Source organism: Peromyscus eremicus, chromosome 4, assembly GCF_949786415.1.
Source record: "Peromyscus eremicus chromosome 4, PerEre_H2_v1, whole genome shotgun sequence".
Lineage (NCBI taxonomy): Eukaryota > Metazoa > Chordata > Mammalia > Rodentia > Cricetidae > Peromyscus > Peromyscus eremicus.
In genome coordinates this window covers 69,871,554-69,887,643 of record NC_081419.1, presented here as the reverse complement: position 1 = coordinate 69,887,643, position 16,090 = coordinate 69,871,554, and the positions used below count along the sequence as shown (strand labels likewise).

At 49.2% G+C, this 16,090-nt stretch overlaps 1 protein-coding gene across 2 annotated transcripts in view; it reads left to right on the top strand.

Moving 5' to 3' along the window:
* Window positions 1–8,329, top strand: part of Alkbh3 (alkB homolog 3, alpha-ketoglutarate dependent dioxygenase) — a 33,828-nt gene extending 25,499 nt beyond the window's left edge. For both annotated transcript variants that reach the window (XM_059260989.1, XM_059260988.1), the window contains exons 9-10: window positions 7,246–7,344; window positions 7,967–8,329. In XM_059260989.1, coding sequence (XP_059116972.1) covers window positions 7,246–7,344; window positions 7,967–8,059 — 192 coding nt within the window. In that variant the 3' untranslated portion in view covers window positions 8,060–8,329. The remainder of the gene's footprint in view (window positions 1–7,245; window positions 7,345–7,966) is intronic.
* Window positions 8,330–16,090: the final 7,761 nt, after the last annotated feature.

Below are 16,090 nucleotides of genomic sequence, written 5' to 3'. Positions count from 1 at the left end.
GTCGGTGCAGGCTGGGAGCGTGACCGTTTCCATGTTTAAGGGTAACTGTGGCCCTGTGTGGATAGCAGCGGGACAGGCAAGAGCAGGAGACGACCTGGGGAGCCGCAGACTCAGTGGGAGGCTGCTACCATGAACCAGATGCTGTGGGAGGAAGAGGAGAGAGTAGATCTGAGGTCTGTTTGGAGAGATGAAGCAGCAGAACTTGCCAGTGTTTCAGATGTGGGCGCAGGAATCAGGGATGGCTCCCACACTGCGGGCTTTCTCACTTGGTGGATGGAGATGCTGTTAAACTCATGGTGTAGTAAAGGGATTCCTTTATTTGATTCTGTCCTCTTGTAAAGAGGTCCTTCCTTTCTCTCCAGATTTATTTTTATGTGTTGAACATTTGTCTGCATGTATGTGTGCATACTTCCAGGTGCCCACATAGGCCAGAAGAGGGCATAGGACCAATGAAACTTGAGTTCAGACAGTTATGAGCCACCTTGTGGGTGTGGGGAACCCAACCCAGGTTCTCTGCAAGAGTATCAAGTGCTCTTAACCTCTGAGCCATCTTTCTATCCCCAGGAATTCTTTTCCTGCATGCTAGGTTTAGATGCCTGGAACTTACACGTGTAAAGTGGGCCGTTAACTGTGAAAGCCTTGGCTTCCGTTGCCAGAGACACCATCCAGATTATGAGAGTCCCACCAGGTAAAGCACTGATAACAGACGCCAGTCATAGGGTGTTTCCTGTCACATCCTAAAGGCTTTATCCTTAATCTGTCCTGAATCTTGAGTTAATGCTGTTACTGTCCTCATTGTACAGATAGGGTAATAACAGACATAGTGTCACCTCATTGCAGAGGATGCTTAGAAACTATTTGTTGATCTTTAATAATTTATTAATGAGTACCGTGTAAAGCAGTGGGCTTTGTCTTATCCAGGACAAGAGAACATAGGGAAAGGAGCACAGAACCAACCTTGAGCTGTTTCTGGACTTTTCTGAGCTATTAAACCAATTGACAATAGCTCAGGAAAGTCCATTGCTGCAGCTAGAACAGTGGGCAGGATGGAACCCATAACCAGATTGTCAGGCATGCATGTTATCTCTGCCTGGCCTGCATGGGGTTCCCACTATTCTTTGTGTGGTTGCTCTATTCTCCTGTATTATCTCTGCCTATCGGACATGCTTGACACCTCCTTGTTAAGTACTCTCTGGGCTTCTGTAGCCTGTGAGTCTCCTCTGATGCCTCAGCCTGGAAACTAGCAATTGCCATATGCCCAGTGCTTCCTGTGAGCTGGGGAGATGAGGGGGAGGAGGTAGCGGGCGCTCACTTTGTTTCCTTTCCCTTTCTGCTTATTTGTGTTGTTTTTATTAGGATCCTAGTAACAAGATGGGAGTTTTCTTAAATCGCTCTTCGGAGGCTCAAAGAGATGTAGAAGACCAAATGCTCTGCTGTTAACCCAGCCCACACTGGGAAGCATAGTTTGTTTGAACAGCCTTTTCTGCTGTGGGGAGACAGAGATACGCTGTCTGAAGCTAGAGTGGCTTCATCTGGTGCAGTGGACGGGGTCGAGGAAGAGCAGCGATGACCGCTGGCCCCGGGAGGTTACAGGCCAGCTGGGGCGGCTGCTGTAGGAGCAGGACAGTTATGTTGGGGTCCTGCAGCCGCACTGCTGAGAAGCCCTGCAGCTAGGTGTGGCCTCCGGAGTTCTTAAAGAGACTAAATTAGCTGCCCACACTTATAACTGGAGATTTCATATGAAAGCCCCACTTAGCTTCTTCCCCAGAAAAGCCAGGGGATGAGACGACACTGGGCAGCAGTGAGAGGCTGCTCCTCAGCAGCATTCACCCCTCTGTGCAGACACTTGGTCCTCAGGATCCCCACTGCCGGCCTGTTGTTCCTGCTGCATCTCTGTCCTTGGAGGTGCCTGGTTCCTTCAGTAAGGTGAATGTGCCATGTCACAAGGGGGCAGAGTGACGGGACTTGAGGATTGGAGTTCACCTTGCCCTGGAAGCCGTGTGGGGAAATGATGGTGGGCTTGAGCACTCGTAGGTCTGTGCTCGCCTGCTGCCCTGCCTCCTGCCAGCTTTTCATCCTAGTTCCCCAAGCTTGTGAGAAATGGATAGCATTTCCTGTGGGTTTGTGGTGAGGGTTAGTGATGCTGTGTGTGATGTATGGAGTGCCCAACATGCCCACCTCCACCATGGTAGCAGCATGGTTAAGCCTGTCTACAAGTCTAGCAGGAAACCTTCCATTCAGTACTTGGATATTGTTATGAGAGAAACATTGGATCTAGTGGGTAACTCAGTCTTAGTTTGCTTACCTACCATGCATCAAACCTAGTCCCCCTTCCCCCACCCCTGAAGGCATAGAAAACAAACAGAAGCTCCTAAAACAAAACAAAAATGCAGTGTAGACTAAAGAGTTAAATCTGAAAAATGTGAGCTTTTTTTGTTCTAACTAAAGGAAATGCAGTTGTATATTTAACTTTCCTCAGGATGGGAAAAGCCTTTCTAAGCATAAAACCCATGAAAGAGGTCAAAGAAAGGTCACTGGAATCACGTCCAGAAATTCTTGAGCTATCCAACATCAAACAACAGTTAAAGGGCAGATAGAAACAAGAACAGGACCTGCGAGACTTACGCCGAGGTGACTGGCCTGCCAGACCATGTCTGCAGTCACTGATGAGTTAGGAAAGTGTTAATTCCACAGCACAGCGGACGGAGACCACGGACACAGAGATTCCAGCGGAGGACAAACAGCAGCAGATGTGCACGTGGGGAAACGTGGACCTGGACGGTTATGTGTGTTGTCCTTTCTCTCATTTCCCACCACCAGCAATGGCTGGTGTTCAGCCGGATCAGTACTGCCATGTTTTCCTCATGGAAGTACCAATTGCCGGAAGCTTTGTGAGGAAGCAGTTTGGCACTATAATCAAGCACCTTAAAGGTCATACCCTTGCCCAGGAGTTCCATCTTTATTATCTATCCAAGATATATATGTTTAGTAATGCTTTGCCTCAAGTTTACTTTTCTTATTCCTTTAAAAACACCACCACCACACCGGGCGGTGGTGGCGCACGCCTTTAATCCCAGCACTCGGGAGGCAGAGCCAGGCGGATCTCTGTGAGTTTGAGGCCAGCCTGGGCTACCAAGTGAGTCCCAGGAAAGGCACAAAGCTACACAGAGAAACCCTGTCTCAAAAAAACAAAAAAAAAAAAAAAAAAAACCACCACCACCAGCAAATCAATGACACTGGTGTATTAAAATCTCAGTCTCACAATGTACTTACTCTTCACTGTACCCCAGCACTGGTACAATGCCTGACACACAGTTAGTCAAACGTATCTGTGAGCTTAAAGAAAAAAGAATATGCTTGTGCAAAGCAATGTTTTTTTAAAGATTTATTTATTTATTATATGTACAGTGTTCTGCCTGTATGTATGCCTGAAAGCCAGAAGAGGGCGCCAGATCTCATTATGGATGGTTGTGAGCCACCATGTGGTTGCTGGGAATTGAACTCAGGACCTCTGGAAGAGCAGCTAATGCTCTTAACCATTAAGCCATCTCTCCAGCCCCACAAAGCAATACTACATTACAATATTTTTGAACTATTATATATTTAAAGACAGTTCATACATTAAAAATGGAAATGATTATGTAGATGGAATACTGCATGTGAACTCTGGAAGGGAGGAAGAGGGGGCTTCTCTGTATTACTGGAACTTTCCTCTGTCACTTAGCATCTGTCTGCTAATGTGCCCTAGTCACGAGTGCTTCTGACCGAGCAGCAACATACAGCCCTTCCCCCAACTGAGCGGCAAAGCTGACACGAAGAGTTAGAACTGCATCCCTAACACGAGTTATGATGGGTTCTAGAAAGAAAATAGGAAGATTTTGAAGTAATGATGGCTGAAACTTCTAACAACCTTTTAGGACAAGAAAGAAGGGATTACCTGAAAAATTCATATTTCATAGTATGCATTACCTTTTTAATGGGAAGGAAATTGCCTAGTTTCTTGTCTATGGTGGTCAATAATGACATAAATACACCCAGGATTTCCCCCAAGTACCATCTTTCTATGGAAACTAAATAGAGCAATGCCTTGGTGGGCTTGAGGCAAGAGTGTACAGAGCCCCAGCATTCCTTAGGAAAGAGTACCTAAGCATCCAGATGGACTGCTGTACTTGGAGAATGAGGGTTCTCTTCAGCACAGATAGAAAAATAGGCCATTTGTGGGTTTTTTTTTTTTCAGATTTCAATATGTGGAAAACTCTAGAACATCTATAATCATCACTCACTCCTCAGAGGTTGACTGTTAGTCTAGAAGCTTATTTTAGCTGATAGCAGGCATAGACAGTTTTATCTTAAGCTCTCTCTGTGTGAGTGTGTGTGTGTGTGTGTGTGTGTGTGTGTGTGTGTGTGTGTGTGTGTGTGTTGCCTTGCCTGGGTACAGCAGATGGTCACAGAGGTAGTGTACCCATTGGTAGCCATGAACGAGCTTCTCTGACATTGTGGCCCCTGCTCCCCACATCACCCAGTGTTTGCACATAGCATGAGTTTCCCCTGGCCTTTCATCTACTTCCCCCGAGTTGTTCTGCCTTGAGAGCCACTGATGAGCTCTGCCAGTCAGGAGGCTCCCTTGCTGTCTTATTTAGGATTCTCTGTTGCTGTGAACAGACACCATGACCCTAACAACTCTTACAAGAAAACATTTAAGTGGGGTGGCTCGCTTACAGTTTCAGAGGTTCAGTCCATTATCATCATGGTGGGGAGCTTGGAGGCGTGCATGCAGGCAGGCATGGTGCTGGAGCTGAGAGTGCTACATCTTGCAGGCAATAGGAAGCTGACTGACTGTCACATTGAGAGAAGCTTGAGCAGAAGAGACCTCAGTGACACACTTCTCTGACAAGGCCATACCTTCTAATAGTGCCTCTCCCTTTAGGGCCATTTTCTTTCAAACCACCACATTTGCCTTCATTACTGTCCATCTCCTGCAATTAGGAATGTGTTTTCTAAGTCACTGGTGTTAGGAGAAATAAATTACAAGAGGGAAGAAACAGTAATCACCTCTCATACCACATGCTGAAGTGAGCAGTACTAATACTCTCCCTAGGGACCACATGAACCTCGAGTTGGTGTGGCTAGTGGCTATGCTGAATATTATGTGTTCAAACTACGCCTGAAATTTTCTTCCACTTGAAAAATTGAGAACCTAAGAGTATCAAGTGGAGAGTGCATCTGTTAAACTTTGTTTCTGTCAATGCTGACGCTAGCCTCTTGCATGTGGAATTCTCTTTTGCCCCTCAGATACATTCCTGCTTCATGGTTCCAGATGGAATTATAGTGCTCCCCCACCCCCCACCTCATCCACCCTCCACCCCCCGCTTTCAGCACCTCTACCTCCCCACAGTGTTGTGGATGTTCTAGAAGATCTCAGAATTGCCTTTGTGTGGTAGTGGAGACTTTGCTCTGAGCATCATTTCACTCTCACTAGAGTGTCTGTACAATTTACAGACTCATGTTGTCCTCCATGACTCTGGAGAGAGTAGGAGAGCTCCTTCTGCCTCCAGCCAGGTTTTCACTTGAGCCGACCTGCCTTTCAGTCTGTGTCAAGCTTTGACAGCCCTCTGATGGCATGGAGGATGGACACGCTCTTTTGCTGTCTTTCTTCTAGCAAGGCATTCATCAGGGGTCCGGCATACTTTTTCCAAGCACCAGCTTTTGCCTTCTGAAGTGCAGGTAGGTGGGGGTGAGCATGGGCCCCCATGACCCTCCAGGGTCACTTCCCAGCGTGCTCTCTGGTCGGCCGAGCAGCCAGAGGTCAGGGTTTGCTGCTTACTTATTCCTGGAAGAGGAAAGGTGACAGACACAAAACAAAACCAGCCAACCAATCAAAAGCTGTTTCAAACATTGCTTATGTCTTCTGTCTGTAAAAATTCTGGCTGTCCTTGACAAAGTCACTGCCAAGGGTTAGGCCCTGGAACGTAGACTGTTTATACAAGTTCAGTATTGTTTTGATTTTAGATTTTCCTGGGGAAATCATTGTAAACAGTTAGGTTCTCAGAAAGACCCCTGCAGTAATAAACATAAACAGACTTGCACTACAGTAAATCCTGCAGTCACCCAAAGGTAACCGTTGCATGGGAAGGGCCAGATGAACGGATGGGCCCATTGTCTCTGCCCACAGTGGAAGAGAAGAAATCAGGAAGCTCAGGTCTGTCCCATTCTCACCCAGGGAGCTCTTTGTGGCTGAGCCAGGAAGCCAAGAGGCTGTTCCCTGTAGCAGCGGCTTCGAAGGGGAGCGAACCACCTGTTGACTTCTTTGTAGTGTGCTGTGGGGACTGCCAGGCCCTGAAGCTGAGAGCTAGCCAGCAGCTCCCTCCCGATGTTCGGGATTTTTGATCCATTCTCAAAAGCACCACCGTCAGACAGACAGGCTTCCTTGACAACACTGATCTAGTCAAGCCAGAGCTGCTTTCTTTGAGAAATTCCTGCTATTGAGAGAATTCCTGTTTGGAACGAGCAGGAATACATCTCCCAAACACCTAGAGCAGCCAAGGGGAGAGCTGGGGTTAGTTCTAAAGCAGCAGCTCTCCCCCTGTGGGTCATGACCCTTTGGGAGTCCAATGACCCTTTCATGGGGTTGCCTAAGGCCATCAGAAAACACGGATATTTATTTTATTATTCATAACAGTAGCAAAATGACAGTTAAGAAATAGCAACAAAAGTAATTTTGTGGTTGGGGGTCACCACAACATGAGGTCACAGCATGAGGAAGGTTGAGAAACGTTGTTTTAAAGCAGTTACCATGCCTTGGTCAAAGGCCATTTCCCTCCCATTATGTTGGATCATAGCACTGGGTAGCAGAGGTAGGCGAATCTTAACCTCCCTCTTAGGTCAGGGTGGACCTCTCTAAAGAACAGTGACCATAACTAACTCTTAGACAGTTCTTCCTGTTGCTGGTCCCCAAGTCATTTACACACATCATTTGAGGCACAGATTGGCCCTGTGTAGCAGATACTACTTTATCTTTATCCCCATGTCACAAATAAGTATATTAAGGAATAGAGAGGGAAAACGGCTGGCTTTAGGCCAAGGAGCTGCCAAGGGAGAGAGCATTGTGCAAGCGCCCACAGCCTGGCTGAGGAGTCACGGCCTGGCTGAGGAGTCACGGCCTGGCTGAGGAGTCACGGCCTGCAGGCTCTCTTGCTTCTTGGCCATATGAACAAAAGCTTCAGTGGGATGACTACTGTCTTCTAGGAAGAGAATGGAGACTATACGTACGTGGAAAGAGTGAAGATACCACTTGATCACGGGACCTTGCTAATCATGGAAGGAGCCACACAAGCTGACTGGCAGGTGAGGACTTGAGTACCAGCAGTTCACTCTCTGGAGACAGCTTCTGCCCGGGCTGAGGGGTAGTCCTTTCAAAGTGCACAGAAGGAGAGGAGCAAATGCTTATACTGAGTGAGCAGCAATAAAGTGATGTCATACCCAGAGTCAGTCAAAACAGACCTCTCAGCAGAGGCTTCTGGTTGAAGTTTCTGTAGTGATGGAGGTGTCCATGTCTGTGTGGCCGTGGCAGCCACTAGCCACTGTGCCCACTGACCACTTCAGCCATGACTCACACTAATTTACTTGTGAAAATCTCAGTGGCTGCCATCTTGGGCCTCACAACCCCACAGCTCTTCTAGGTCACTGTGGGTGCGGTCACGTTAGATACAGACATTCAGAGTAGAAGCAACAGCTGGAAAAAGTAAGGTGCCTCGCTGCCAGGGCATTGCCACAGCCTGCTGAGATCAGGGAGTTTTGTTTCAGAGGAGGAGACCATTTTCTACAGGACTGTAGAACACCTAGTGCTGCTCATTTAGACAGGGATAAAATGGGACTGTTTCCATATCTTCAGAAGTAAGTTGTAAATCACAGTGAACTAAAAAATGCATGTATATTTATGCCGACAACTATTAATATTTCCATTTAGCACCGAGTGCCCAAGGAATACCATTCCAGAGAACGGAGAGTAAACCTAACCTTTCGGACCATTTATCCAGAGCCCAGAGGAGCACCCTGGTGATGGGCAATGTCTGCAAAGTTGCCACTGAGGTGGGGGCTGTGACCTCCCTCCCTCGCTCCTGGAAGCACTTTCAGAAGCAGCTCTGCACTCGCCGTGTGGCTGTTGGGAGACTCTGGTGTTTGCCTCCCAGGTCCTTGTCCTTCTGAAGGAGAGCCACCAGTGCTTCCTGTTGCCAGCATGTCTACTAAGGGAACCGTTACTTCGAGACAGATCTCTAAATCAAGGGTTATCATTAGGCAAATTAAACACTGCTATGACTGTGCTCACAGATGATTCCGTCCATCGGCTCTTTTCCTCCTGCCCTCCCCCCTTTAATTTGAAGAAATACAAATGGCCTTGTGCCTCTGAGGAAGATCTGAACATGTTTGTTCCTTATGACGTTAGCAAAATGGAGATGTAAATACATGTCAGTGACTCTGGAGCCTTCCACAGGCAGACAGCTGCTGAAACCCAAACAGAGGTGGCTTCTCTGGGCTTTGTTGAAGTCTTCCTTGACTCCTTAACATCTTGGTTTGTGTGTTATTGTAATGGAAAGCTGCATGTTCAGGGACACTGTTTATTCAGCTGAACCTCCCAGCTGTCAGTCTTCCTGGGGCACACTGGGGCTACAGGCCTCTGAATAAAGAGAAGCCAGCGTGCTCCTGTCTCCACCCAGGCAGTCCTACCTGGAAAGACAGTGTTGTCTCCTGGAAGCAAGAAATAACTGGATGTCAGGAAAACAGGCTGAAATTTTGGTTGAAGAACAGCAAATGCCCTGTTGGTAACAGCTGTTCCAATAGATTAGCTTCCTCTAGAGAATTCCTTGAGTCATTTAAACCCAAGCCAGATAGAATCAGATCAGCCCTGCAGGGAATAGTCTGGATGACCTCATGGCTCTTCTACCTTAGATTTCAGAAGCCTGTGACTAAGGCTCTTCTGACTCAGTGTTCCCTTTTACTGGGTGTCCAAGATCAGGGGTTAGCTGTGATGTCACCAAGGTTTCCAAAACAGAGTGGGGTAGCTGCCCCTTGTTGCATCATAAAAACACATGACTCCTTGACCTTGGCTCAGGAGCAATGTACCCGATTAACCCAACCCAGAGGAAGAGTGAGTGTTAATGGATGAAAGTAGGACACGGTTTAGAGTTTCTCTTTCTCGTCCTTTGGAGGAAAATTTACTGTCTTGGTTATTATCCTGTTTCCATTCCATGGATGATCCCCATGACATGGAAAGGTGCCAGAGGCTGGGCAAGCTTACTCAGGGCTCAGATGGAACTAGCCTGGCCAGACTCTGCTCCCACAAGCTCCCTGGTTCCTTGTATCAGAGTCTGGTTTTTTGTTTTTGTTTTTGTTTTTGTTTTTTTAATGTATATAGATCCATTTGTAAGAAATTCTAAATACTGTATTAGAAATTGAACATCGTAGTAAGCCTTCCTAGGAAGAAGGTATGAATCACCAGGAGCATAAGCCCTCTGTTTAATTCCCAGCTGTTGACCAGTTCAAGCCAAGAAAACCTGGTATGGTCAGCTTGGATTAGGAGTTTAGTGACTGATGCTGGAAATTCCTCCCTGCTTCCTTATAAATAAAAAGACTGGTCGGCGGCTCCAGGTCACCCAGCACCCCATCCTCACTGCTGGGGCTTATCTCTTCCCTCTCTGCACTCAACACAGCCCTGTCTGACCACACGGCTGGCCGGGGCTCCCCCTGGGTTTCCTGGGCAAAGAGCACAAGTCACTGGTGCTGTTTCCTGCCCTTCCTGGAGACTCCCATGTGTGACCGGTACCAGCTCTTTCCACCATTAGGACCCATGCCTTCCGAAGTGTCAAGCAGGTTCTTGCCATAGACCAGAACTAGAGAGGTTTGGTGTGGATAGGAATGGTGATGTGCAGTCACCACACCAGCCTTTTGCAGCTCCTGCCCTACCCAGGAACTGAGACAAAGCTGTTTGCTGGCACAAAGCACACCAGACAGCCTGTCTGCAGCTGAGCATGAGAAGCAGGTTTCGTTTTAGTTGCCTTCTATGAGCTTTGGTTGCCTGCAGGCCCTGTCCTGTGAGTTTCTAGTCACCATCTCGTCTTCCTCATACTGATTTTGCTGTGGAGACAAGAAGCTGAGTCCCTAAGAAGTATTTTAGTAGCACTTGTGCAGGCAGAGACAAACTTCAAAGGCTAATTCCAAAGCTGGTTTCCCCTTTCTCATCCATGCTGAACTGAGGTGGAATCCTCTGAGGCCCTCGCTCCAGCAGAGCTGACCAGAGCCAGCTGCAGGCGGCCTTTGTGTCCCCTGATTTCTTTGTGCATCAGGGCAGATGCTGGCATCACATTTCTCCTTAGCCAACACGAGCATCTTGTCAGAAGCTGTGGCTCACTAAACTCACAGTGCCATTAAACTGGGGAAACTCATTTTGGCGGGGGTTGGGTGCGGTGAATTTAGAAACAGTCTTGGGCAACCTCCCTAGCAAGTGGTTCCTAACCATATCTAAGCAGATGTGCCTCAGAACTTCACAGATGGGTGAATTTTCCCTTACTGTTTGTCCTGTCATCTCTGAGGACATGTGGGAACCCTGATGATGTCCAAATAAGTGTGAGGCATCCTAATAGCATCACTGCTCCAGTCAGCAGACTGGTACACCAGGCTTTACCCCAGAAATGGAACTAGCCTCCAGGCACATGAGGGAACAGTGTGACACTCAGTGCAGAAATGGGAGTCTGCTCTGGTCCAGGTCCACTAGCCCAGCTGGTGGTCTCTAGCACATTTGGGTCACAGCTCCTTCAGGAATGTCCCTTAGACTCCTTTTTGCTACCTCAGCTGCCTTGGCTCTGCTGTGGTGCACAGCAGGTCTGTCTGGATCCCCTCAGTAAAGCGCCCAGGCTGCTGAGCCACGTCATAGCAACCCTGAAAGAGTTAAGTCAGCCTGCAGTGAGCAGAATGCTCGCCAGTGAGGGTTTCAGGGGAAAGCCTGACAGATGATGGGTTCCTGCTCTGCTGGGAATATTTCTTCCTTGAGTTCTGGCAGCTTTTTCTTGGCTGCAGAGTATCTAAGACCCACTTTGCCTTTTCTGGTCATAAACACTTGGAGTGTTGAATCTGAAGTCTTGATTACTTTATTTTTTAACGGTTCCTTTGAAAAAACTGGTTGTTTCCATAGTGATGCATTCTGTTTGTTTAAATCCTTATACATGATTCCACCCACAAGCTCCCACCAAAGGACTAGTTCACAACTGCCCTTTTCCCCTAGGTTCCCATTTTCTCTTCTGAAACACACACACACACACACACACACACACACACACACACACACACACACACCGTCAGATTTGAGCTACTAGAATCCATTATTAGATAATAGCCCTGGATCTGGTAGGCAAATGACTCTGATGTTTATCAGGGCAGAACGCTAATTGTGCTGCCCCAGCTGGGTTAGTAGTCCCACGCCTGGGCTGTTACAAAAGCATTTCCCTGCCTGTGATCAGAACCCCAGAGTTGGGCTAGGCTGTTCTTGTATAATTTGGGGGTTGGGCAGTTTGAGAAAAGCCAACTAGGAAGCAGGTAAGGCAGGAGCACTTGTAGCCAGCACAGCAGAAAGCAGACTTCTCCAGTCAGCCCCCTGTGAGCTTGCAGAACGTGGGTGTGCCTGTGTGTGGCATCATTACAAGGATGACTTTTGTGCTGTCACTCCCCCTCAGGGGAATGATGATGTCACTCAGCCTAGGGACGGTCCCGTTCTCATGTGTCCTCTGGGAGTATGCATTTGTCACTGTTCAAGCAGGGCTTTGGTCCTCAGTCTGACCCATTGGTTTGGATCTGTAGACAAATCCTGTAGTCTGAAGGGGGAAGGGAGCCCAGAGAGGGAGTGTGCTGCTGGCACATTCCATCAGACTTGAGGAAAAGCAATCCCATGAGCTGTTCATTCGTGGTAAATGCCCTGGGAAAGTGAGGCACAGAGGAGGCAGCACGCCTGTGCAACGGCAGAGGGAGGTGACAGCCGAGCTCCTGGGGTCACTGGTCCTTGCCATTGGCATGCTGTGAAGACTCTGGGCGCAGGCAGGAGGAAGCGGTGGGCCACGCGAGTGCTGGAGGGCCGCGTGACCGGGGATGCAATTAGCCTCCCACCGCAGGAAGGCCGTGGGCGTGCGGGTGACTAGCTCGCCGCCTGCCAGGGTCCCCATCCCGAGCACACAATACCTCGCCCTTCCCAGAGACTGCAGTGGGGAGGTGCTCCACCTTTCCCGGGTTTCATCCGGCCGGCGCCAGCCTCACCACCAGCCCCACACTCGTGCCAGAAGAAAAGCCCCTGCCGGAGCTATTCCTAGAAGAAGGTTGTATTCTCCCTGCCTGAGGAGTGACCTGTGCGATGGTTTGTGGAGAGTATCCTAGGGCTCCGCAAACTCAACCCAGGGATATTCCTACCGCAGGACCACCGAGGCAAGACTGGAGAGGAGCAGAGCCTCACAGAGGCTAGGGGCTTCCTTAGGAGCCTCTTGGGGTGCTGCCACTTGGCCTTCAGCCTCCCCTCACTGCCAGGGAGAGGGACGGAGAAGCTCCAAGCCACAGAGGCTGCTGGGAAGTGAGCCAGAGCTATGAGCTCTTGTGTATGCATTCCCCTGGTGGTGCCCACCTTGCCAGTATAGGTTAGTGACTACTGTCCCCACTGAGTAGACTAGAAGACTGATTCATAAAGCACACCATCTCCAAAGCCACCCAGGGAATGAGGCAGCACAGGATGTGGCGGGTTTCATCCGCCACTCCCAGTAACCTAGTGAAGGCACCCGCCGCAGCCCCTACGGGGCTCTGTGCCTATGGGGCAGCCCAGCAAGGATTGATTGGTACTGATGGTCTGCACACTGCACCAACCAGGTGACGCCACCTCACCTTGCAAGGTAACACGTCTCTCAGCCACAGTGCTGCCTGCAAGGACAGAATTAGGGAGCAACTTGATACCCCAGCCCCACTCCAACATCCGCCTCTTGATAGAAAGAGCTCTTGTGAGGAGTGAGGGACAGAGAGCCTGACTCACCAGCCTGAGCTTGTGTTCCAGCTCAGCCCTTCCAGAGTTTCCTAGGAGCAGCTGGCTAATTGACCTTCATGCCTCAGTCTCCTCAGCTATGAGATGGACACACACGCAGCCTCCTCTTAGGGGTCTTGAAAGGGCCTTGACATCAGACACGTTCCATGCCTAATAGTAGCATGTTTAGTAATACATTCTCTTAAGTACATTTCACATGCCCTCCTAACCCTAGCCTTGACCCTTGCGATGGGTGGGCGGTCCTTTTCTGACTGATCCATGGCCCTCTGACCTGGCCCATTCCCTGGTGTCCCCTGACTCTGCGTGTGCTGCTGTTGGAGGCATCGAGGTTGGGGGTGGGGAGGTTTTCCAGAGAGTGGCCAGAATGAAAATTGTGGGGCTAATCATGTTAAGATCTGACTGCACTTAAACCCCCCATCAGACGGTCAAGCTGAAGACAGCTCTCAGGTGCCAAAGTGGCCTAGCGCTGATGCTCAGCCGGCCCTTGGCCGCCCTACCACATGCTCCCCAGGTAATTGACCTAGGGCACACCTGTGGCTGGAGCCCAGGATCCCACTGCCTTCTCCCCTTGTAAGGTCACTCTTTGTCATCTGCCAGCCTGGCCAGCGGGTCACCCACTGACTAAGTTGTGAACAAATGTTCCCCAACCCCTGTTGTTTTTCTTGCTGGCTGGCCTTTTCTACACCGTATACTGGATGCCTTGGCCTGGCAGATGCCACAAGACCGCCGGGCTGGAGCTCCCTCCGTTCACAATCGGGCTTTTATGTCCAGAGACTTCGTGTCAGACGCAGTGGTGGACAGACAAAAGGGAGACACAATCTTTCCACTCCAAATGGAAGCAAACCAAGGTGGCTTGTGTTTTCTTCTGCAAAAAATTTTTTTTCTGCCTCCTTACCTCAAAAGGAGTGTGTGTTCTTTGTAAGAGATTAAAAAGATAAAAGAAAATCACTTTGTAACTTCATAAGCTGGAGAAGGCAAGCCCGCATTTCACAGGGTTTTTTTTTTTTTTTTTCTGCACGTCTGTGTACTTTACAGTGAATTGAGCCTCGCCCCCTGGTTGTGAGACGTGAGTTCTCCTTTCCAGCATTGTTGAGTGGTCGCACAGTGTGGGGGATGGTAGCATGTGGGATCTGTCGTTCTCAGAGAGTAGCAATGTATGGAATACATAGATCCCGGGAGATATTGGTGCTGTCTTTACGATTGGTCACCTCTGGCTTGGACATGGTGAGGATGGACATCGGGAAGCAGGGTGGTGGCAGAGCCAGCAGCCCGCATGTTGGCCTCATTGAGACCTCATTCAAACACAGTGGCAGGGGACACTTCCACAGAGAGACAGGCACACCAGGCGCCTGTGAAAGTGCCTTACACGTGTTAATGCCTCACAGAGGTGAGGTGCTCTGTCTGTGTGTGTTCATGCGGGTCACGTGCTTTACACACGTTAATCCTTGACTCATCCTTACAGCAGCCATGAGGTGCTGTTATGTGTGTGTGTGTGTGTTCGTGTAGGTGCACTTGAACATACATACATGCAAAGGCTAGAGGTCCACTTCTCTTTTCATTCCTCATGAGTCCTTGATTTTTTTTTTTTTAACAAGGTCTGTCATTGGTTGCCCTGAAGCTTGCTGATTAGACCAGGCTGGGTGCTCTTTGCCTAATGAACCCCCATGTCTCTGTCTCCCCAGCACCGAGCCATCTCCCCAGAACCCAAGGTGCTATTTTTATCACCACTTCACAACTGAAGAAATCTGACACAGCCGTTATCCTTAGTATCATGGTTGTGCAGCCTGTCTGCAACCAAACCTTTGAGCATATCTGTAATCGCTTCTTAGAATGAAATTTTTATTATTTATTTGTTTGTTTGTTTGTTTATTGGTTTTTCGAGACAGGGTTTCTCTGTGTAGTTTTAGTGCCTGTCCTGGATCTCGCTCTGTAGACCAAGCTGGCCTCGAACTCATAGAGATCCACCTGGCTCTGCCTCCCGAGTGCTGGGATTAAAGGCGTGCACCACCACCGCCCGGATGAATGAATTTTTTTTTTTTTAATGGGGTCGCTGCCTAGACATGGAAGGCTGTGTATTTCTAAGGCTCTGAATATGTAATGCAAGTAGTTCCCAGAAAGGTTTACCCACCTGCTTGTCCTCTACCCCAGGACTTGAGCCTGTCTGAGGAAGTAACTTCCAGCTGTGGGGTGGTGGTCATGGGGAGCTTTCTGGTGGAGGAGGCGCTTGGAGAATGGGGAGGTAGCGACCGCAAAGCACGGTAGCTCAAAGCTCCTGAGCAGGCAAGAGCTCTAGGTAGCTTGTGTCATGTTTGGGGAGTGTCACGCTGGGTGAGATGATGAGAGAGAGCATGATGGGCCTGGAGAGGGCAGAGGGCTGACTTGGGTAGGCGCTTGCTGATGGGGAGCCTCTGGGGACTTGGGGGGCATTTTAGGAATGCATTCTTATCAGGATTGATGTGATTTGGCTCTAAGAGCCCCCCACAGGCTATGTTTTGAATGCTTGTTTGCTAGCTGTCCAGCATTGTCTTGGGAGGCTGTGGAACACCCAGGAGGTGGGTCAAGCGGAAGGAAGCTACTGGGGTCAACCTGCTAAGGCTCTACCCGCCCCTGCTTCCCTTCTTTGTGCTTCCTGGTCTGCCGTGACGTAAGCTGTTTCTACCACACCCTCCAGCCACCAAGAACTCCACCCTGCCTTCCTCACTGTGATGGACTGCCATCCCTCTGACACCAGGGCCCCAAATAAATCTTTCTTCTGAGTTGTTAGGTATTTCAATGGCAGGATAGCAGAGGTCACTAATGTAAAGAAAGATCCAGTGAGGCAGAGAATAGGGCACCGTGTAAGAAGACCTGAGGAGACTGTGCCATGCAGAACTCGGCATCTGTGTGGCCCCCGGGGATGGAGGGAGAGGTGCCAGGCATCCTTTCTATGGAGCAAGAGAAAAAGCAGACATGGGACTCCCACTGTGAGAGAAGAACATCAGTGTTAGCCCTGAAAGCATTTGGGTGGGGACCTCAGAGTCCACCCAT